A 23,159-nucleotide genomic window follows, 5' to 3' on the forward strand; every position below is an offset into this window, starting at 1 on the left:
TTCGTGTCTTTAAAAATGTTACAGCCTTTATTGAAATGGCACGGTCTGAAGGTAGAGCAATGTTAAAGTCACTGGCAGTGGCTCTAACTTTAGTTAGCCGTCTTCAGAGACAGCCATCGCCACCAAGCGTGGATCAACCAGTTCACAGGTTCACAGGACAATGACTTTTTCACTGAGGGCCAGATGGGTTTGCACTTTTTACCTCCGCCAAGGAGGTCATGTGATCAGGTGGGTTTGTTCATCTGTTAGTTTTTTAGCAACATAACTCAAAAAGTCATCGACGGATTTTCATGAAATTTTCAGGAAATGTCAGAAATGGCATAAGGAAGACCTGATTAGATTTTGGGACTGATCCGGATCACCATCTGGACCCAGGAATGTTTTTAAAGGATTCTTCACTATTGGGAGATAGGGCTGATGGTGGAAGTCTGCGCTCTCTGAGTGCTTTTCTAGTTCTTATTTAATAAAATCATCATTTTACAACTTATTTTAGTATTTAGTGCTGTAGTTTATTTATGAAGCAAGAACAGGACAGAGACTTTTTTACAGTGCTGTAGTTTATTTATGAAGCAAGAACAGGACAGAGACTTTTTTACAGTGCTGTAGTTTATTTATGAAGCAAGAACAGGACAGAGACTTTTTTACAGTGCTGTAGTTTATTTATGAGGCAAGAACAGGACAGAGACTTTTTTACAGTGCTGTAGTTTATTTATGAGGCAAGAACAGGACAGAGACTTTTTTACAGTGCTGTAGTTTATTTATGAGGCAAGAACAGGACAGAGACTTTTTTACAGTGCTGTAGTTTATTTATGAGGCAAGAACAGGACAGAGACTTTTTTACAGTGCTGTAGTTTATTTATGAGGCAAGAGCAGGACAGAGACTTTTTTACAGTGCTGTAGTTTATTTATGAAGTAAGAACAGGACAGAGACTTTTTTACAGTGCTGTAGTTTATTTATGGAGCAAGAGCAGGACAGAGACTTTTTTACAGTGCTGTAGTTTATTTATGAAGCAAGAACAGGACAGAGACTTTTTTACAGTGCTGTAGTTTATTTATGAAGCAAGAACAGGACAGAGACTTTTTACAGTGCTGTAGTTTATTTATGAAGCAAGAACAGGACAGAGACTTTTTTACAGTGCTGTAGTTTATTTATGAAGCAAGAGCAGGACAGAGACTTTTTTACAGTGCTGTAGTTTATTTATGAAGTAAGAACAGGACAGAGACTTTTTTACAGTGCTGTAGTTTATTTATGAAGTAAGAACAGGACAGAGACTTTTTTACAGTGCTGTAGTTTATTTATGAAGCAAGAGCAGGACAGAGACTTTTTTACAGTGCTGTAGTTTATTTATGAAGTAAGAACAGGACAGAGACTTTTTTACAGTGCTGTAGTTTATTTATGAAGTAAGAACAGGACAGAGACTTTTTTACAGTGCTGTAGTTTATTTATGGAGCAAGAGCAGGACAGAGACTTTTTTACAGTGCTGTAGTTTATTTATGAAGCAAGAACAGGACAGAGACTTTTTTACAGTGCTGTAGTTTATTTATGAAGCAAGAACAGGACAGAGACTTTTTTACAGTGCTGTAGTTTATTTATGAAGCAAGAACAGGACAGAGACTTTTTTACAGTGCTGTAGTTTATTTATGAAGCAAGAACAGGACAGAGACTTTTTTACAGTGCTGTAGTTTATTTATGAAGCAAGAACAGGACAGAGACTTTTTTACAGTGCTGTAGTTTATTTATGAAGCAAGAACAGGACAGAGACTTTTTTACAGTGCTGTAGTTTATTTATGAAGTAAGAACAGGACAGAGACTTTTTTACAGTGCTGTAGTTTATTTATGAAGTAAGAACAGGACAGAGACTTTTTTACAGTGCTGTAGTTTATTTATGAAGCAAGAGCAGGACAGAGACTTTTTTACAGTGCTGTAGTTTATTTATGAAGCAAGAGCAGGACAGAGACTTTTTTACAGTGCTGTAGTTTATTTATGACAGCAGGAAGAGGACAGAGACTTTTTTACAGTGCTGTAGTTTATTTATGAAGCAAGAACAGGACAGAGACTTTTTTACAGTGCTGTAGTTTATTTATGAGGCAAGAACAGGACAGAGACTTTTTTACAGTGCTGTAGTTTATTTATGAAGCAAGAACAGGACAGAGACTTTTTTACAGTGCTGTAGTTTATTTATGAGGCAAGAACAGGACAGAGACTTTTTTACAGTGCTGTAGTTTATTTATGAAGCAAGAACAGGACAGAGACTTTTTTACAGTGCTGTAGTTTATTTATGAAGCAAGAACAGGACAGAGACTTTTTTACAGTGCTGTAGTTTATTTATGAGGCAAGAACAGGACAGAGACTTTTTTACAGTGCTGTAGTTTATTTATGAAGCAAGAACAGGACAGAGACTTTTTTACAGTGCTGTAGTTTATTTATGAGGCAAGAACAGGACAGAGACTTTTTTACAGTGCTGTAGTTTATTTATGAAGCAAGAACAGGACAGAGACTTTTTTACAGTGCTGTAGTTTATTTATGAAGCAAGAACAGGACAGAGACTTTTTTACAGTGCTGTAGTTTATTTATGAAGCAAGAACAGGACAGAGACTTTTTTAAAGTGCTGTAGTTTATTTATGAAGCAAGAACAGGACAGAGACTTTTTTACAGTGCTGTAGTTTATTTATGAAGCAAGAACAGGACAGAGACTTTTTTACAGTGCTGTAGTTTATTTATGAGGCAAGAACAGGACAGAGACTTTTTTACAGTGCTGTAGTTTATTTATGAAGTAAGAACAGGACAGAGACTTTTTTACAGTGCTGTAGTTTATTTATGAAGTAAGAGCAGGACAGAGTCTTTTTTACAGTGCTGTAGTTTATTTATGAAGTAAGAACAGGACAGAGCCTTTTTTACAGTGCTGTAGTTTATTTATGAAGTAAGAACAGGACAGAGCCTTTTTTACAGTGCTGTAGTTTATTTATGAAGCAAGAACAGGACAGAGACTTTTTTACAGTGCTGTAGTTTATTTATGAAGTAAGAACAGGACAGAGCCTTTTTTACAGTGCTGTAGTTTATTTATGAAGTAAGAACAGGACAGAGCCTTTTTTACAGTGCTGTAGTTTATTTATGACAGCAGGAAGAGGACAGAGACTTTTTTACAGTGCTGTAGTTTATTTATGAAGCAAGAACAGGACAGAGACTTTTTTACAGTGCTGTAGTTTATTTATGAAGTAAGAACAGGACAGAGCCTTTTTTACAGTGCTGTAGTTTATTTATGAAGTAAGAACAGGACAGAGCCTTTTTTACAGTGCTGTAGTTTATTTATGACAGCAGGAAGAGGACAGAGACTTTTTTACAGTGCTTGGATAGAAACAGGGGAGATCCCCGTGCTCTCCTCTATCAGCGTTTCTGGAGTGCCTCTCATCCTCTCTCATCACCTTTGCTGAAGCTAATGATTGTTTTTGGTTGTTTCATGAATTTTCCATCATATCAGTGAGGAATTCGCCCTGTAACACTAAAATAAACCTGTTTATAAATGCCTTAAACTGACACTCACCCCTCTCACTGTGTGTTTCCACCATCCAGGGCCTGAAGAAGAACTGGGATCAGTTACACCAGGAGTATCAGGGCCTCTCCGTCATCATCGACACCATGACCAAGAAAGCTCATAAGGAGCATCTGGAAGCATCGATGAAGCAGCTGGAGACCGACATCAGCTTTCTGGAGAGGTTTAAGACCGTCTACGTTCCCAAAGACTAGGACCTGGAATAAACTCTGACAGATTCCTCTGGATTCATCCAGACTCTCGTTCTAACTTTGTTTCTCTAAATACATCACATTATCTGTAGTGGAGCTTGTAATTCTGTTTCAGTGAAATGGTGTGAAATGTGCGTCAAACATACAGAAAATGATCTGTTCTAGATTAATCTAGTTTCATTCTGAATAAATACATTTTAGTACTTACAAAGTAGACCAAGTATTCGTTGATCATTTTCTGCCACAAGCCAGCATCACATGAGGCTGATTATCCCATAATACTCCACCAGCACTCATAAACAACGCTGTCCTGTTTCACGCAAATGACTGAAGCATGATCCCACAGCCCATGTGGCGGGCTGGGACCGGACTACCCTGGATGACATTCCTTCTCTTTTGTCCTCTTTTTGTGAATTGTGGCTGAAAAACTGCAGCTGAAGTAAGTCCCACTTTGGAGTTTCCCTTTAATGTTGAGATCTGATGTTTAAACCTTTACTTCAGCAGATCAGACAGAGATGGAAGCATTTCTTTAGTTTGGTCCAGAATGTGTGGAGTAACTTTCTCCTGTCTCCCCTCTGAAGGTTTCTATGACCCGTATCCTGTCTGGAATCTTCACTCCAGTGTGGGCGCTTTTCCCTTTCTACAGATGGACACCACCAAGATTAAAAGAGGAATTGTGGTATGTTTAACACAAATATTAGCACTGCTATGTTCATTTTCTCTTTTAGTTATCCCCTGAGAATGGTTCTGTACTCATAATGAAAGCTGTTTCTCAAAGATAACATGTTTGTTTCTCCCTGGAGTAGTTATTTGATGAACTGAACACTAAGCAGCTTTTAAAACACCTTGAAGGTTTTATTTGGTCATAACCCAGAAGAGTATCTTTAACAGAGGAAGAATAATAAGCTAAAAATCCCTGTTTACATCCCATTCATTTCAATGTTTACTCATCTGACAATTTAATAAGAACTGGAGCATTTTTAAGCAGAAAAAGGAAGATAGCATTCTAAATGAGCGTTTCTGTTCTTTCTGTGACTACTCTTAAATCTGAACATGAACACCAAACTGCTACTGGAGCTTCTACTGTCAGCTTTCATACACTAGCATGAAAAAGGCAAATCCTGTTAAACCAGGGGTGTGCATACGAGGATATATCAGGATGGTGGGGCCACTTTCATACACCTCAGCCTCAGGGTTGTAAAGTTAGCTTGGCTAAGCTTAGTTATTAGGTCTGCTTAGATGGCTAGTTAATGGGGGACACATAGCCAGTCATCTTAAGGATTTTAGGGAGGCCAGTCAGGTTTCAGGGGACCCTGGTTGGCCCTGGCTTCTCCTGGTTCTGCCCCTAAAACACCATCGGTACTGCTATAAGCCTTTGTAATCCATCAGGATCCTTTCACAGTGGTGTCTTCATTTAGTCACAAAAAACTCAAATCAGTAAAGTCTTCTTGTCAGAATGTTTGTTTACAGAAATAGGACGGTAGCACTGCCGTGTGCTGAAACCAAGAAGTACGATAGTCCGGCTTCATGTTTAAATGTGGGCTATATTTCATTTAATGTTTAGAATTTGCTGAGGGCCAATCACAAATGGACTGCGGGCCGCATTTGGCCCCCAGGCCACAGTTTGGACACCCCTGTGTTAAACATAGTTGAGAACTGACATAACCTCAGATATCTCCAACAGTTTTCAGATGTGTTCTGTATCTCTCATGTCACCATGACAGAGCTAGTGTGACACGTGTGACTCGTTAAACGTTGCCATGGAAACACTTGATGCCACATCAAAGACTGCGTCATAGCATGAAATGCTTCTGAAGCTGCTGTTCTGTTGCTGTATCTCGTTGGTGTTTTATGCTGTTTACTCGTGAAGGACCACGATTATTCTCAGCCGTCAGCTTCAGGTTCTGACGTTTGAGCGCCCCCTACAGTGCACCACCATCCCTGACATTTCCTCATAGAAATCTGCAGCTCTGCCCATTTTTGTTCCTTCTTATTTTAGACTGAAGACCCTGTTCACTAAAAACAGCATTCCATATTTACTACACAGTAAACCAGTGTTCATGTTTACTGGCTGATTCAGCTTTATGAGGGAGAAAAGCGGTTAAAAGTGGCCTTCCTGATTGATGCTGAAAGTCGTCTGCCGCATGTAAGAAGGGGCACGTTTAGCAGCTTTTCTGCCTCATGTTAAAATTCATTAATAAAAAAAAATGTTGGATTATTTTAGTAGGGCTATAAAAGGGTCAAAATCTTTTATGAAATTAAGTTCAGTTAACTGCAATTAATCGCATCTTTTTTTATCACATTTAAAAATCCATTATTCACACTCCCAACAGTTTTTGTGTCATTTTGGATTTTTCTACTGTTTTAAATGAAATGGTGGCCGACTTCCTGTTTGGGTCCAGCCCTGCTTTTATTGGGAGGTTAAAGGTTATGACATGAAAAAAGAAATAAGGGAACAGACAAAATACACGCCGCGTTCCACATTATTATGCAAACAATGTTTTTCTCTGATTTTCTAAATATCAATGCCGGAATCATGAGGAGAGAGCTGGTAGGCCCCTTTAGGGTCCCTGAAGGTGTGAAAATGACCTCGGCAAAGTATCTAGAGTTTCTGACTGACCACTTTCTTCCATGGTACAAAAAGAAGAATCGTGCCTTCTGTAGCAAAATGATCTTCATGCATGACAATGCTCCATCTCATGCTGCAGAGAATCCCTCTGTGTCATTGGCTGCTATGGGCATAAAAGGAGAGAAACTCATGGTGTGGCCCCCCATCCTCCCCTGACCTTTAACCCTACTGAGAACCTTTGGAGCATCCTCAAGCTAAAGATCTATGAGGGTGGGAGGCAGTTCACATCAGAACAGCAGCTCTGGGAGGATATTCTGACATCCTGCAAAGAAATTCAAGCAGAAACTCTCCAAAAACTCACAAGTTCAATGGATGAAGAATAGAGAAGGGCTCCTATGTTAACATGAACTTGGCCTGTTCAGATGTTTTTGATTGAAATAGCTTTGATTTCAGTAAATATGACCTCCTAATGCTGCAGATTCAACAAATGACCATTTTCACTTCTTTACAACCTATAAAATGTTTTAAAAAGCTGTTGTGCTTAATAATGTGGAACAGTGCATTTTGAGGTTTTTATTTTTTTTTAATATTTTTTGTCATTATGAAGTTTGTTCAAAAACATTTGAATTATGCTCTAATGGCTGATGACTTGAAAAATATTCTGACTGTCATTTGCATTAATATTTAGGAAAATCAGATAAAAATATCATTTGCATAATAATGTGGAACGCGGTGTAAATGTTTGATATCACAAGGTTAAGAGGACTTTTGGCTAATCCACTGAGCTTTCTGAGGTTTTTAAGTTTAAAATGAGGCATTAAGGAGCAGAAATCCACTTACTTTACTCTATCTGTGGATCTTAGTTCATGGTGATTCATGCAGTTAACTTTGACAGCCCTACTTTTCAGTAATTTAAAAAAAAGGCATAATTTTTATTTTTTTGATCTTTTTAATATATGTTGTTTTATATTTAAATGTCATGTAATTTCTTTGTTTTTCACTTTGAATGTGTGTCCATATGAATCCTACTCTGTAAAGACATTTCCTTAACTTTGTGTGGATGTAATGTGTGACTGATTAGACTCCTACATTCCTTGTAAACATTTTGTAGCAGCACATCTCTGCACCTCATCTTTATTTCTGACTGCATGGACTGAGAGGCCCTGCTGATGTACTTCACGTTTAAAACACCTCCTTCTGAAAAAAGTCAGTTATGCAAAGAAATGAGTAGAAAAATCCTCAGACCCTCCTTATGAGACTTCTTAGTGAATAATCATAAAAGTGTACTATAATATGGCATCTCCATTTCTAATCCCAGCTGTGTGTTCTAGATTAAAGATGACTGGCCTGGATACAGCCTGGACCTGTTCACATACCCCAAACACTACCATGAAGACATCGAGAACGTTTACATTCCACACGGGGTGATCATGAACAGGTAAACACACACCTGTGCAGGGGTTCTCCTCTGTATTCCTGCTCCTTTATCTGTGTAGTTGTAATGATGCTGTTCTTGCAGGATAGAGCGTCTTGCCCACTACGTCATGGAGGACTTTGGGAACAGCAACATCATGGTGCTGTGTGTCCTGAAAGGAGGGTACAAGTTCTGTTCAGACCTGGTGGAGTTCATAAAAGTGCTGGGACGAAACTCCAACAAGTACCTGGAGACGCGGGTGGAGTTCATCCGTCTGAAGAGCTACCTGGTAGGTGACGTGACGGCAAACACAACCTGATTTTATTTTATCTGAGAGGGTTTTTCAGCTCTGATATGAAGAGCCTGAAACATTTGATCCATGTCAGTCCTCTCTGCTCCCCCTGTCCTCTTCCTAAGCTCCTTTCTCAGGTCTGTCTTTCAGACAGAAAGTTTCAGCATCATATACTCGGAGTGCTCAAAATAATTGTAGAAAAATAATAATAACCTTCCACAAAATAAGCAACATAGTGCAGTACACATCCAAAAGAGAGTGGGAAGAAGTACACACTGATTTCATCCCACCTCTTCTCATTGATGGTTGATTCGTCCAGCTTCCTCACAGATATAAACCAGAATCATTCAGATTTTTAGCATCATCCTAATGTTGCAGTTACACTGCTGTGATTTATCTGCTCCTGATAATTTCTGGTCAGGTTCGCCACGGTTCAAAGTTTTCTCCATTTGTGGATAATGGCTCTCACTGTGGTTGGCTAGAGTCCTAAAGTCTTAGAAACGGTGTTGTAACCCTTTTTAGACGCCAAAGACTTTGTTTCTCCTCTGTTCCTGAACTTCTTTAGATGGAAACATGATGTTTGAGATCTTTAGTCTACTTCACTGTGTCTAACAGGTTCTGTTTCAGAGGTTTCTTGGTCTAACAGGTTCTGTTTCAGAGGTTTCTTGGTCTAGCAGGTTCTGTTTCAGAGGTTTCTTGGTCTAGCAGGTTCTGTTTCAGAGGTTTCTTGGTCTAGCAGGTTCTGTTTCAGAGGTTTCTTGGTCTAACAGGTTCTGTTTCAGAGGTTTCTTGGTCTAGCAGGTTCTGTTTCAGAGGTTTCTTGGTCTAGCAGGTTCTGTTTCAGAGGTTTCTTGGTCTAGCTGGTTCTGTTTCAGAGGTTTCTTGGTCTAGCAGGTTCTGTTTCAGAGGTTTCTTGGTCTAACAGGTTCTGTTTCAGAGGTTTCTTGGTCTAACAGGTTCTGTTTCAGAGGTTTCTTGGTCTAGCAGGTTCTGTTTCAGAGGTTTCTTGGTCTAACAGGTTCTGTTTCAGAGGTTTCTTGGTCTAGCAGGTTCTGTTTCAGAGGTTTCTTGGTCTAGCAGGTTCTGTTTCAGAGGTTTCTTGGTCTAGCAGGTTCTGTTTCAGAGCTTTCTTGGTCTAACAGGTTCTGTTTCAGAGGTTTCTTGGTCTAACAGGTTCTGTTTCAGAGGTTTCTTGGTCTAGCAGGTTCTGTTTCAGAGGTTTCTTGGTCTAACAGGTTCTGTTTCAGAGGTTTCTTGGTCTAGCAGGTTCTGTTTCAGAGGTTTCTTGGTCTAGCAGGTTCTGTTTCAGAGGTTTCTTGGTCTAGCAGGTTCTGTTTCAGAGCTTTCTTGGTCTAACAGGTTCTGTTTCAGAGGTTTCTTGGTCTAACAGGTTCTGTTTCAGAGGTTTCTTGGTCTAGCAGGTTCTGTTTCAGAGGTTTCTTGGTCTAGCAGGTTCTGTTTCAGAGGTTTCTTGGTCTAGCAGGTTCTGTTTCAGAGGTTTCTTGGTCTAGCAGGTTCTGTTTCAGAGGTTTCTTGGTCTAGCAGGTTCTGTTTCAGAGGTTTCTTGGTCTAGCAGGTTCTGTTTCAGAGGTTTCTTGGTCTAGCAGGTTCTGTTTCAGAGGTTTCTTGGTCTAGCAGGTTCTGTTTCAGAGGTTTCTTGGTCTAGCAGGTCTGGCAGTGATCAGGTCTGAGTGTGGCAGTGACATTGGACTCAGCTTTTCAAATATGTTGTCAATCCCAGTTCATTCATGGTTTAATGAAGGAGACGATGACTTTTCCACATATGTCCAGGCAGGTTAGGATGACTTTTCTCCCTCGATTTAAATAATCATTGATAAAAAACAGAGTTTTGATGCCCATCAACCCACACATTTGACTTATGGGAGCAAATATCATGTTTTTATTTCGGTGTATCTTTTCCAATCCTCATTTTCTTATTTTAAGGAAAATTTAAAAATGTCCACCTAATATGTCCCCTATGTTCTTTATTCTTATTTTTGTAATTTTGTAGGTGTAATGAATGACAGATTATTTATCAGTGGAAATCCTCCTTTCATACACCCTCTACACTCACTAACATCACTCTCCAACTGCTGCATGCACCCAGACTGTCTTTCACCCCTGTTCCACCACTAGATGTCGCCCTTGCTCCTGTCTAGCACTGAACATCTCCAGGACCATGACTGGAGCGAGTGCAGAGTTCAGGTTGTAGCCATACCAGGCTGATAATCGCTGCCTGCCAACAGAAACTGCTTGTGACACCTGGAAAGTATAAAAGGAGGACTCGATGATCAGGATTATATCTACAATGATATCACTTACCTATTGTCACACAGTGAATCATTATTCCTGAATGTGTTTTGGCACACAGCTCTCCAGATAGATGTGATTTACATTTCTCTGCATGAGGTTGCATTCCTCCTCTCCCTTTACAGCACAAGAAAAATCTCTTTCTATGTTGCGTATCGGCCTCACAGAGGTTTTAGTAGCCACCAGGACAGCCAGGACTGAATTATAGATTGTTTTTGGCCTTGCTGGATCAGTTAAAATGAAGGGATGTGATATTCTAACATCAGGAGTTTTCTCAAAAGGAAAAAACAGATTTATTGTATTAAATGAATAAATAATAGGATGGGTGGAGATGGGATAAAATGACTTAAAAATGTGCCTTCTAAAACTGACTTCTACTTGGATTAATACTAATAAATATACATAAATGAAAAGGAAACTAACAGGCTTTCTGCATGACTGAAATACTTGTATAAATATAGATATAGTCCTTCTCAGAGACATAGAAGAGAAATGAGGCTGTAAAGCACATTACACTGATTTATTTTAAAGTGACCACGTACAGCATGGTAGCAGTCAGTGGTCACTGAGCACAGAGGACAGTCTGTGAGCGATGAATCTGTTAGTCAGTCTAACAGGTCATGATGGAGTCATTGGACCTGCCTCCAGGGCCGGGACTGTGTCCATGTCTCTGCTCCTCTGCAGCCGAGTGAATCTCACTCTAAAGCCTGTTGATCCTCCGACAGTGAGCCTGGCTCTGTTCATGTTAAGGCTGTCACAGTTACTGGAATCTGCACCAGATTATCTCTATCAGTGGTTAAAATGACTATTCCTGTGATATTTTTATTTCTTAGTTGTAGTCTTATCATGGATATATCCTAAACTGTTCAAAGACAGAGATATTTTTACTCTTTCATGGTGGCTGCTGGTTCATCTGCCCAAACTCAGCCCTGTCTCATGGAAACCCCCACACTCCACATTTCCAGCAGGTTAGATCTTCTTCTTCTTTCTTCTTCTTGCAATCACTTCCTGTAGAGAACATGGTCTTTAAGCTTTCTTTCAGTTTTGTTAGGTGTCAACAGGCCGAGTACACAGGAAATATGAGCATTTTAATGTGATATAAAAATTAATGTTGCACAGAGTGGACCATGCTGTACAGGACTGGCACTGGTATTTTTTTATAATTTCAGAATATTGTAATTTCTCTTTAAAAATGACAATGTTTTGTTGTGAATAACAATTTTTAAAAATCTATTTTTGTGGGGTGCTTTGGATTTTTAGAGGCCCTTTATCTAAAACAGTAAATTAAACTTAAAAACATAAAGTGTTTATTTTATAAAGTTGAGGTAGTGAGGAAAAAGATGATATGAAACAGGAGCAGGGTTTACATTTTCTGAGTGGTTTATTTTTAAAAGGAAATGGCGATGGTCACACTTATGTTTTTACAGTGTATCAGCAACTGCTGCCCTGTTAGCCGTTAGCTGTAGGAGTGTAGCACTTGGAGTGTAGCTGTAGGAGTGTAGCGTGTGGGTGTAGCTGTAGGAGTGTAGCGTGTGGATGTAGCTGTTAGCTGTAGGAGTGTAGCACTTGGATGTAGCTGTAGGAGTGTAGCGTGTGGGTGTAGCTGTAGGAGTGTAGCACTTGGATGTAGCTGTAGGAGTGTAGCACTTGGATGTAGCTGTAGGAGTGTAGCACTTGGATGTAGCTGTAGGAGTGTAGCACTTGGATGTAGCTGTAGGAGTGTAGCACTTGGATGTAGCTGTTAGCTGTAGGAGTGTAGCACTTGGAGTGTAGCTGTAGGAGTGTAGCGTGTGGATGTAGCTGTTAGCTGTAGGAGTGTAGCACTTGGAGTGTAGCTGTAGGAGTGTAGCGTGTGGGTGTAGCTGTAGGAGTGTAGCGTGTGGATGTAGCTGTTAGCTGTAGGAGTGTAGCACTTGGATGTAGCTGTAGGAGTGTAGCGTGTGGGTGTAGCTGTAGGAGTGTAGCACTTGGATGTAGCTGTAGGAGTGTAGCACTTGGATGTAGCTGTAGGAGTGTAGCACTTGGATGTAGCTGTAGGAGTGTAGCACTTGGATGTAGCTGTTAGCTGTAGGAGTGTAGCACTTGGAGTGTAGCTGTAGGAGTGTAGCGTGTGGATGTAGCTGTTAGCTGTAGGAGTGTAGCACTTGGATGTAGCTGTAGGAGTGTAGCACTTGGATGTAGCTGTAGGAGTGTAGCACTTGGATGTAGCTGTAGGAGTGTAGCATGTGGATGTAGCTGTTAGCTGTAGGAGTGTAGCACTTGGATGTAGCTGTAGGAGTGTAGCACTTGGATGTAGCTGTAGGAGTGTAGCACTTGGATGTAGCTGTAGGAGTGTAGCACTTGGATGTAGCTGTTAGCTGTAGGAGTGTAGCACTTGGATGTAGCTGTAGGAGTGTAGCACTTGGATGTAGCTGTAGGAGTGTAGCACTTGGATGTAGCTGTAGCAGTGTAGCACTTGGATGTAGCTGTTAGCTGTAGGAGTGTAGCACTTGGATGTAGCTGTAGGAGTGTAGCACTTGGATGTAGCTGTAGCAGTGTAGTGTGTGGATGTAGCTGTAGCAGTGTAGCATGTGGATGTAGCTGTAGGAGTGCAGTAGCCTGCACTGGAGGGTCCGGGCCTTACCCTAACCCTTCGCTCTGATCGCCCATCATCAATGTGACGGACAGAAGATTTTCTGATAAGTCCCGCCTCCCCAAACACTTCGTATGGGAGCTTTCCAGATGATTGTGAAATATATTCAGTCAGGTTGGCTGCCAGCAGGGCTTTATGTTTAAACTTTAAGGGTCCATCTATTCTCACACACAGACATTAGGAGACCCAAACACTCCTCACTATCAGAAAACACACTTCAGTCAGACATTTCTACAGATCACTGTGGTCAGACAGGTACGAGGTGTTTACCTAGTCTTGTTAGAGTTAAGCAAATATTACCTAAGTTTTCCCAGAATGCCATTGAGCATTAGACACTCTTGCACCCTGAGTGAAGATACCCACTGAGTCAGAGACCATAACCCTAACCCAACACAGCAACAATGATAGTGAACTATGGAAGAGCCCCTTCATGGTCAGGGTTCACCTTTAGTCTTTGCTGTTTGAAGTCAACTCCATTAACTTCCTTTGGGGAAAATTACTATTATAATAAACTATTATTAAATTATTATAATATCTGACAGACATGATGGACAACTGCAGTGGATGAGAAATATGTAAATTATATATTTTTACCTTAGTCATACTCAAAAAATTATTTCCACTACAGAAAAACTTTTGCGTAATTAATTATGACATATATTTGAGTATTTTCAACTTGTTTGGTTTTACAGTGTGTAGTAAAATGTCTTGAGACAACACTTGTTATGAATATTTGCTTTATAAATGTAAAAACTGATTAGTTGGTGTAATTCAGCCTTGACTTATGTCCTAACATACAAGATATTTATTTTCTTACAGTATATTGATGTCAGACGCTTATGTCTCATTATTACTGGCTAACCTGTGTATAATAGGAGTGTATTTATACTTGAATATGAAGAGTAATGTCTTCATTGTCGTCCTCTTTCCCAGAACGACCGTTCCACAGAGGAGCTGCACATCATCGGGAGCAGAGATCTGTCCTTCCTGCGAGGAAAGGTGAGCGTAACTTCGTTTTTATGTTCTGAGGCCAAATGTCTGTTTAGTTAAAGACTAGAGCAGACCTTTACTTCCTTTACTTGAGTTCTCCCCTGATATTGTCTGACAGTGTTTAGCAGGATATTTAGTTCCTAGTTTATTTAGTTTTGTTTTGAACTGTTTTAAGCTCATTTTATTGTCTCTAGGACTTCAGGTCTCCCCTGTCTACTATCATTTGAAGCTTTAATCTCACATTCTTCCTCTTTCTGCATAGATTTATAAAAGTGTTTTGACCTTTGACCATCTTGGTCATGAAAGAGGTTAAAAATGTTTGAATGCTGCAGATTTACTGACAGCTCATCCCAGTAGAGCTCAGCATGGAGGAGAAATGATCCCTCCTCCTCACTACAGTATGATCTACAGATAGAAGACTGAATGGGTTCATAAAATACCACCACACATCCTCTGAAAGGGACGGATTCCCTGAACTGAAATGAACTAGAGGTGAAAGAGTCCCCCGTAGAAAGAGAGTGTAGAAGAACAGGAAGACCTCAGTCAGCACTACCTTCAACAGAAACATGAATCCCTCCATGTCAGTTACAGAAGTCAGTGGTACAACCCTCCAACCTCCACCAGGATGAACATCATCATAAATACTGGTTCTTTTACATGTGTTTCCATCGTTCTGAGAGCTTTTTCACAAACGTGTGCTGGAGTCACAGCTGCTTTAAAACATGTGAGCCTAACATTTATAACCCATGTTCACTCATGTCACATATTCCTTCATTTCTTCATGATGGATTCACCTGAACTCTGGGAATGTTCAGAGACTTGGAATTTTTTGTATCCCTCCCCGGCCTCAAACTTAAACAACCCTTTCTCTGAGGTAGGCGGGCGTTTTCCTCATCCGTATTCAAAAATAATCCCGTCCACACAGGGCGTTTTAAAAACGTCTTCATCCACATGAAAGACGCTGAGCTGTAAAGAGCGTGTGATGCAGCACTAGTTTGTCACTGTGTGGCAGAAACAGTTTGGTCACTGACAGAAATGACGTCCTCAGTGTTTGAAAATTCTCTCACCGTTCCTCAGTAATGCTCATCTCTCTGAGTTTATGAAGCGGCAGTGACCTCCATAGTCCATTCAGGCGTCTCTGTTCATCAATCAGGCACACACAGTGACCTGAAACAGCACAGAGTGACGTTAAAAAACCTCCATTTTCCCTTGTCTACAAGAAGCCTATGGCATTTTTGAGAAGGCTTTTATTTTGAAATCTTACATCAGATTGCCTTGTTCCTGTACCAGATATATTTTGGGGTCTCCAACTATCACTCTAAGGTGGAATGAGTGTGTGGAAACAGGGGGTTTCTGAAATATTTCAAGTTAAAGTTAGGCAGTTGCACAATGAACAGCCTAAATGCTAAATGGAGTTTCTAGGGATATTTGCCCTTAAAGGAGTTTAAAAAAGGATGCGTTTTCAGAGCCGTTCATATGTGACAGAAGGTCAAAAAGCAACGAAAAACCTTCATTTTAGAAAATAAGTGCCTAGATGTGGACGAGACCTTGGTTGGTTGGAGTGTCCTTTTGTCTTCATGATGTAATGGTAGCCAAGAATACTGATTAAACAGTGACTGGAGCTTCCAGAAACAGGTGGTCCTTTTTGATTCATCTTTGAGACTAGGACTGCCCTCAGAACTGGGCCACTGAAAAACCTTACTTTTTTAAGTAAGCTCGACTTATTTTTATTCAAATGCACTTTACTCCTTTTTTGCCGCTACTTTTTGGCACTTTTAACCCATTCTTGCCACTTTTCACCCATGTTTGCTGTTTTTTGCACAATTTTGCTGCTGTCTGGCCACTTTTTTGTCCTACTTTTTGTCCCTTTCATCCCTTTTTTTGCAACTTTTTTGCCTATTTTGCCACTTTAAAACACCTTTCAGACACTTAACACCATTTTTGGCCACTGTTTTGCCACTTCACATGAATTTTTGCAACTTCTTGCCCCTTTTCCCACGTTATTTGCTACTTATAACTCCTTTTTGTTGAAGCCACTGGAAAAATGTTCTTCAGGGATCCTTGGAGAACAATAAAATCCAAACATGAGTCTGTTGCACAGTGAAATATTCTGCAGTCGTCCCCCTCTTGTATTATATATTTACAGTCCCATCATGCAGTGAGTCAGGTCAGATATACTGGGGTGTTTTCTGTTCTCTCAGTGTTGTGTAACAGTGTTCAGGTGTAGAGAGAAGGAACATTGGCCGTCTGCCTGCATTCTCTGCGATCACTCTCCCTAAACCATAGATACTCTCCTCCACACTCACAAAGAGCTCCATACAGCCACACAGGGAACAAAAGTGTGTTACAGCACTCTTAGGAGTGACTTTTCTCACTGTAGACACAGATGTTCATGAATGTGAGAAGAGGATGACTGACTGTGTTGTTGTTAAAGACACTGCAGATGTTGTTGCCATAGAGATGAGCTCAAAGGAGTGTATCTGACATTATTACTGTTCTCCTCTTTTTTACATGATACCCAGAGTGTGCTCATTGTGGAGGTGAGTCTAAGATCCTCTCCCTATCTGCTTTGACTTCTACTTTCCCCTCTATGAAGCACTTTTCTCTGAATTCCCACTGTGTTGATGCCTTTGAGAGTCCTTTAGTGTGTTTGATTGAAAACCTGTTTGTGACAAAAGAATAAAGTCCTTTCTGGTTAGATCATGTTTCAGCTGTTATTCAACTCAGAAACACACAAGCACAGTTTAACAATAGATTTTTACTCAAAGTTGAGAGTGGGCGGCTTTTTAAAATCACACAGCTTTACTCCTAAATGTAGTCAGGATAAAGTTAGAAGAAGATTTCTGCATGTTTCAAAGCATTCACGCCAGAGTCCCTCGTCCGTCTCTCCTCATCTCTCCCTCTTCCTTTGCTCTTCCCTTCCCTCAGGCCATAGTGGACACAGGAAAAACCATGAAGGCTCTTCTAAAGCATGTGGAGACCTTTGAACCCAAGATGGTCAAGGTCGCAGGGTGAGCCAGCCTCTCAGCCGTCTGTGATTTCCCTATCAGGGGAAATGCCAAGCGTGTGACGAGCACAGAGGGAAGATATCAGTCGTCCACAGCCACTATCTGGTGTCCGTAGGCCGTTCCTACACAGCCAACATCACAGAAACTAGATAAACATCTTTCCTCGCATGTTTTCAAGATCAAAGTTTATCTGTTGCACACGTTGGCAGAAAGTATAGAATCTCACATTTCTACCTCCTCACAATTTAAAGTCCTTTCAAAATCCAAGAGTTTGTCTATAAATCACTGCACCTTTATGTCATGTGTTCCAGTCTGCTGGTGAAGAGGGTCCCAAACATGGCCGAGAGCCTGACAGACTGTGAGTAACGCTTGTGTTAAATACGTTCAATTCCGTCACTTTCTTACACTTTTAACAACCTTACAGTATGTTTAATGTCAGATCCATGTCTGTCTGTTTCTGAAAGCTGATGCACCTAAGAGCTTTGTATTTTATGCTGTTTCATATCAGGTTCATCTTCAAGAAAGCTCTCCCATTCATTTTTTCATTCAGCTCTAAAATACATCACCAAAACAATAAAAATGTGGTAAAGTACTGTAAAAAAGTATTGGCCCCCTTCCTAATTTCTTATTTCTTGCATATTTGTTGCACTGTAATGTTTCAGATCATCAAACAAATTTCAATATTAGCCAAAGATAACCTAAATAAATACATAATGCAGTTTTTAGTTATGATTTCACTTATCAACAGTGTTCAAAAGTCCTACATTCAGGATAAATTATGAATTCACAAAGTGAAGATCTCAGAAAGCAACAGATCGGGCTGCAGTCTAAAGAAATGACAGAACAGATGAGAAACGAAGCCTCTGGAGAAGGTTCCAGAGCCATTTCTAAGGCTTTGGGACTACAGTGAACCCCAGTGAGAGCCATTACCCACAGATGGAGAAAACTGGGAACACTGGTGAACTTACTGGCCCACCAAAATGACTCCAAGAGTGCATCAACGGCTCATCCAGGAGGTCCCAAAAGAACCCAGAACCCCATCAACAAGATCTGCAGGCCTCACTGACTCAGTTAAGGTCAGAAAGAGTCTGGGCAACAATGGCATCATGGGAGAGTTCCAAAAGCAAAACCACTGCTGACAGAAAAGAACAGAAAGGCTTGTCTCATTGTTGGCCTAAAAACACCTTTTTGAACTTTTTAGGCGATCTGCCTCCTGTTCCTTTGGTGTAAACCTAACAGCGTTTTATAACAAGAACATCCTACCAACAGGCAAACATGGCAGTGGTCTGGGGCTGCTTCAGGACCTGGACTACCTCCTGTCATTGGTGGAACTATGAATTGTGCTCTCTACCAGATAACCCTGAAGGAGAATGTTCAGCTATGCATCAGGACAATGATCCAAAACACAGCAGCAAGTCCACCTCTGATTGGCTTAAAGAATAAAAATGAAGGTTTTGGAGGGGCCTGTGAAAGTCCAGGGTTAAATCTGATGGAGGTGCTGTGGAGTGCCCTTAAACACAGCACTGATGCTGAATTCAAACAGTGAGTGGTCAGAAATGCCTTGGCAGTGATGTGAAAGACTCATCGCCAGCTATTGCAAACGCTTGCTCACAGTTGTTGACCCCAAGGGTGGAAAGAACAGTCATAGGGTGAGGGGCTATTACTCTTCTAGGTTTGGATGCTTTTCCCTTATGAAATAAAATCATCAGCTGAAAACTGCATTTTGTATTCATTTGTATGCACATAGCTTTTATCTGTTGATAAGGGGGTTGACTTTAGAATATTTAAATCTGTGTATACCATTGATTTCAACTATTTACTAAAGCCACTAAATACTAACAGTAAAATGCTGAAAATGTGACTCTGACTCAGCTTTCTATCTGAATCTAAAAGCCCGTGATTCCACCTCAAACATGTTTCTTCTTGGTGGTTTTGAGATGATTAATAAGCCCGTTGTTCACCCATGACAGTGTCCAATACTTGTTCCACCAAATCTCAGTTCTCTGGCACCAGTAAATAACAATTTGGCGAGTCTTAAGTCCAAATCCACCCTCCAGGTTGCCAGATTTGACTCCAGTGTGGGATGCTGTCCTACATTCAATAAACTGTCATAGAAGCATGGCCACCAAAACGTCTCCACTGTTCTGATCCATGAAATCCTGTAAAGCTTTAAGACTGGCGTTCTGGCTGACGCCATTGTTGCTGGTTGTGAGCAGAACTGACCATACTAGGATAAGAATGTGGATGAAATAGAGTCAGTGTAGGATTCAGGATTTCATCATGTTGTTCTCCAATATTTATTTCTGTTTCCTCCCCAATAGATGTTGGATTTGAAATCCCAAACCGCTTCGTGGTGGGTTATGCCCTCGACTACAATGAATACTTTCGAGACCTGAATGTGAGTCCACTCCTGCACACGGCACACGACCTTTGAAAGAGCTCAGAGAAAGAGATGAAAGAGACAGGGGGGTGGGGAGGTAAACACAGTAAATCAGAGAGATGCACTCCTCTCTCTGGAAGCTAAACTCACCACACAGGTATCCTCCCTGCCTCAGGACTCTTCACATGTTGGCAATGCTGCAAACATTTTACACATTTTGTGTCTTATCAGGTTGTCTAGCTCTATAAACATGAAAAGAATCAATGCATTTGTGCACCTTTTTTATTAAATACCTTTTAAAACTGAATGAAAACTAACCTGAATTCTTAGTGGTGCACCAAGTATGTGAATAAATGATTAGATATTAGGTTCAAAATTTAAACTTGAGCATAAAAACACAAGCTCAGAATTAAAAAGCTAAAGAAATATTTGCCCCTTCCTGTGTAAACTAAACTACAGAAGAATGTTTAGACTTCGTTTTTCTTTTTTATGAGATTACAGATGGAAATGATGGAGATAAGGAGCCACAGTCAGGTCCTTCCACAAACTTAGCTGCACCCTCATAAGCCTTATTAACAGGCTCTCCTCAGATTCGGTTTACCATTAGTGCTGGATCAGGAAGGTTACAGATGGCCTCTTGGCTCAGATCATGTGACCAGCACTGGCTCAGATCATGTGACCAACACTGGCTCAGATCATGTGACCAACACTGGCTCAGACCAACACTGGCTCAGATCATGTGACCAACACTGACTCAGATTATGTGACCAACACTGACTCAGATCATGTGACCAACACTGGCTCGGATCATGTGGCCAACACTGGCTTGGATCATTGACCAACACTGGCTCAGATCATGTGACCAACACTGACTCAGATCATGTGACCAACACTGGCTCGGATCATGTGGCCAACACTGGCTTGGATCATTGACCAACACTGGCTCAGATCATGTGACCAACACTGACTCAGATCATGTGACCAACACTGGCTCGGAGAATGTGGCCAACACTGGCTTAGATCATTGACCAACACTGGCTCAGATCATGTGACTAACACTGGCTCGGATCATGTGACCAACACTGGCTCGGGTCATGTGACGGACACTGGCTCGGTTCATGTGACCAACACTGGCTCGGATCATGTGACGGACACTGGCTCGGTTCATGTGACCAACACTGGCTCGGATCATGTGACCATGTGGAGATATAGAGAGACAGAGAGCCTGTCATGTGGCCCTCTGTGTCCCTGCAGACAGGAACTGCTCTGAGTAACAAATTCAGCCGATACAGAGAAGCACCAGGACTCTTTCTGTAGATGCATGAATATTTGGAAGACTTTTTGTCACAGAATGAGTATTTCTTCACTTTTTGGTCCCCTTGAGTTTTCTTTTGTCTCTATAGTCCCATACCTTTATGAAGTGCCATTACTGCTTACATATTCTTAAAGCCCAGGTTGTCCTGAAAAACAGGATGTTTAGTTCTTGACTGGGCACCAGAGGATTGATGTTTTATAAGTCTAGGTGAGACAAAACTGTTAAAATTAGCTCAGGGCTTGAAGGGTTAGTTTATTTTATTTATTGGTTATAGCTGCTTAAATGAGAGTGGATGCTCTGGTTGTCAGTTTGTTGCTCCTAAAGAGAGAAAAAGGCAACAGGAACATGTCTGAGGCTGCTGCTGTAGCACTGCTTAACAAAGCTAGCACAGAGTGGTGAACTTTAACCTGACTAAAGCTAAAAACTGTTTTTATTTCAGGAATGTCTCAACGTTTAAATTAGCATTAATGTTATTCGTTGTTTTTATCACTGGATTAAAACATCTTTACTTTAAACCAAGGTTCAAAATAAAACTGCTCTATCACAGTTAAACTTTCAGAGAGGTATGATGATCCAGCTCAGTCCTCTACAATCTTCAAGTCTGAGGGAAAGCTACCATCTGTTTTCTTTGACATCCTATTTCAAGCTAGAAATCTGAGTCTGGGATTAGTAAGAGCAGACTCTTATGAACTTTCTCATTCGTCCATCGGAGGGGACGTGACCTTAAATTTACCTCTGACTCTCTAAGCCTTGGCTGACTCCCATTCTGTCTGTACTGTACAGACTGTATGTTGATGGGGTGGTACTCATGATGAACCTCAGTAAGAGGGCGACCCGTGGAATGTGGAGGTTAGGATCTCTTTATCAGGCCCAGTTAAAGCTTCCCCTCTTATCTGTCCGTATCCTCCACATGAAATATGAGCTGAAGCCCTGGGACGCCCAGACCGAGATGAATGCATGTGTCATACCTGAGCAGAAAAACCCTCATTGTTTTAAATTAACACTAGTTTCATGTTTTCATATTAAATATGACACATGGAATGAAATTTACAGACCATGCTGGAACTTCCCGAAGTGCAGGGTGGTCTTAAACAAATATTCTGATGTAGACAAGACTGAACTCATTTTTCTTCTTCTTCTTCCTCCTCAGCACATCTGTGTCATCAGCAAGACTGGGAAGATGAAGTACAAGGTTTAATGAGAATTAAAACCATAAGTAATACATCTGCAACGCAAAACTGCTCATTTACTTCGTTTAACAAGCAGTTTGGATGCAGATGCACTTTTTTGTTTAAGACGGAGAGCATTTGTGTTTGAATGTGACTAAACTTGGTTTGGGCTTTATTTGTTTATGAAATACTTCTTTTAAAAACTTGCATTTCTAATTTTTCATACATGTTTTCTTAAATGTCTGTATGTTAAAAATGAACGATACAGTGAGCTTACTGTTGCTGCATCCTCTGTATGTTTCATTTATGTGGAAAAATAAAAGAGAGGAGTACTGGATGTTGGTGACAGATGGAGAGAGCTTATGGACGTTGGATGACTCATGAAAACACACCGTGGGTGCAGAGGGTTCCCAGTCCAGTCTGCATCTTTGTTCTCAACCTTAATGAGGTCTTAGTGGAAATCACAGACCAGAGAGAATCCATGAGGATTCAACTTGGCATTAGGCAGAAATGACCAGGAAATAAGCCCAGAGAGTCGCCCTCTTCTCTACTGGATTTGTTCTGCCTTTCTTAGCTAGGACAGTGAATAGAGAAGGAGGACAGGGGAGAGTCAGCCCAAAGCTGAAGGACTGGCCAGATTCCATGTCCATCATCAGGTAAGTCCATGTTGCAAAGCTTCAAACTGATGTGCTTGTTCCCAGCCAGAGAATGGGCGGAGCAGTCAGCGTCACTGGAGGAGAATGAGGCTGTAGCTGTGGGTGGCGTTTAGCCATAGCTGTGAGTGGCGTTTAGCTGTAGCTGTGGGTGGCGTTTAGCCGTAGCTGTGGGTGGCGTTTAGCCGTAGCTGTGGGTGGCGTTTAGCCGTAGCTGTGGTTGGCGTTTAGCCGTAGCTGTGGGTGGCGTTTAGCCATAGCTGTGAGTGGTGTTTAGCCGTAGCTGTGGGTGGCGTTTAGCCGTAGCTGTGAGTGGCGTTTAGCCGTAGCTGTGAGTGGCGTTTAGCCGTAGCTGTGGGTGGCGTTTAGCCGTAGCTGTGAGTGGCGTTTAGCCGTAGCTGTGAGTGGCGTTTAGCCGTAGCTGTGGGTGGCGTTTAGCCGTAGCTGTGAGTGGCGTTTAGCCGTAGCTGTGGGTGGCGTTTAGCAATAGCTACGAATGGCATTTAGCTGTAGCTGTGGGTGGTGTTTAGCTGTAGCTGTGGGTGGCATTTAGCCGTAGCTGTGAGTGGCGTTTAGCCGTAGCTGTGGCTGGCGTTTAGCAATAGCTACGAATGGCATTTAGCCGTAGCTGTGAGTGGCGTTTAGCCGTAGCTGTGGGTGGCGTTTAGCAATAGCTACGAATGGC

At 41.2% G+C, this 23,159-nt stretch overlaps 2 protein-coding genes across 5 annotated transcripts in view; both read left to right on the plus strand.

Moving 5' to 3' along the window:
* Positions 1 to 3,774, plus strand: part of enkur (enkurin, TRPC channel interacting protein) — a 13,963-nt gene extending 10,189 nt beyond the window's left edge. For all 4 annotated transcript variants that reach the window (XM_041814746.1, XM_041814747.1, XM_041814744.1 and 1 more), the window contains one exon: positions 3,572 to 3,774. In XM_041814746.1, the coding sequence (XP_041670680.1) occupies positions 3,572 to 3,745 (174 nt within the window). In that variant the 3' untranslated portion in view covers positions 3,746 to 3,774. The remainder of the gene's footprint in view (positions 1 to 3,571) is intronic.
* A 582-nt stretch (positions 3,775 to 4,356) lies between these two features.
* Positions 4,357 to 21,920, plus strand: prtfdc1a (phosphoribosyl transferase domain containing 1a). The gene is made up of 9 exons (XM_041814748.1): positions 4,357 to 4,421; positions 7,643 to 7,749; positions 7,831 to 8,014; positions 13,893 to 13,958; positions 16,472 to 16,489; positions 16,878 to 16,960; positions 17,269 to 17,315; positions 19,279 to 19,355; positions 21,803 to 21,920. Exons 1-9 carry the CDS (start codon positions 4,389 to 4,391, stop codon positions 21,848 to 21,850), a joined length of 663 nt encoding a protein of 220 aa, XP_041670682.1. The 5' UTR covers positions 4,357 to 4,388; the 3' UTR covers positions 21,851 to 21,920.
* The last annotated feature ends 1,239 nt before the right edge of the window (positions 21,921 to 23,159 follow it).

The sequence above is a fragment of the Cheilinus undulatus genome, linkage group 19, assembly GCF_018320785.1.
Source record: "Cheilinus undulatus linkage group 19, ASM1832078v1, whole genome shotgun sequence".
NCBI lineage: Eukaryota > Metazoa > Chordata > Actinopteri > Labriformes > Labridae > Cheilinus > Cheilinus undulatus.

Bases quoted from the DNA above. Each gene is read 5' to 3' on its own strand.
- prtfdc1a (XM_041814748.1), top strand. From the start codon at position 4,389: ATGGACACCACCAAGATTAAAAGAGGAATTGTG. The intron at 7,750-7,830 runs GTAAACACACAC...CTGTTCTTGCAG, and splicing joins CACGGGGTGATCATGAACAG to GATAGAGCGTCTTGCCCACT. The intron at 17,316-19,278 runs GTGAGTAACGCT...CCTCCCCAATAG, and splicing joins GGCCGAGAGCCTGACAGACT to ATGTTGGATTTGAAATCCCA.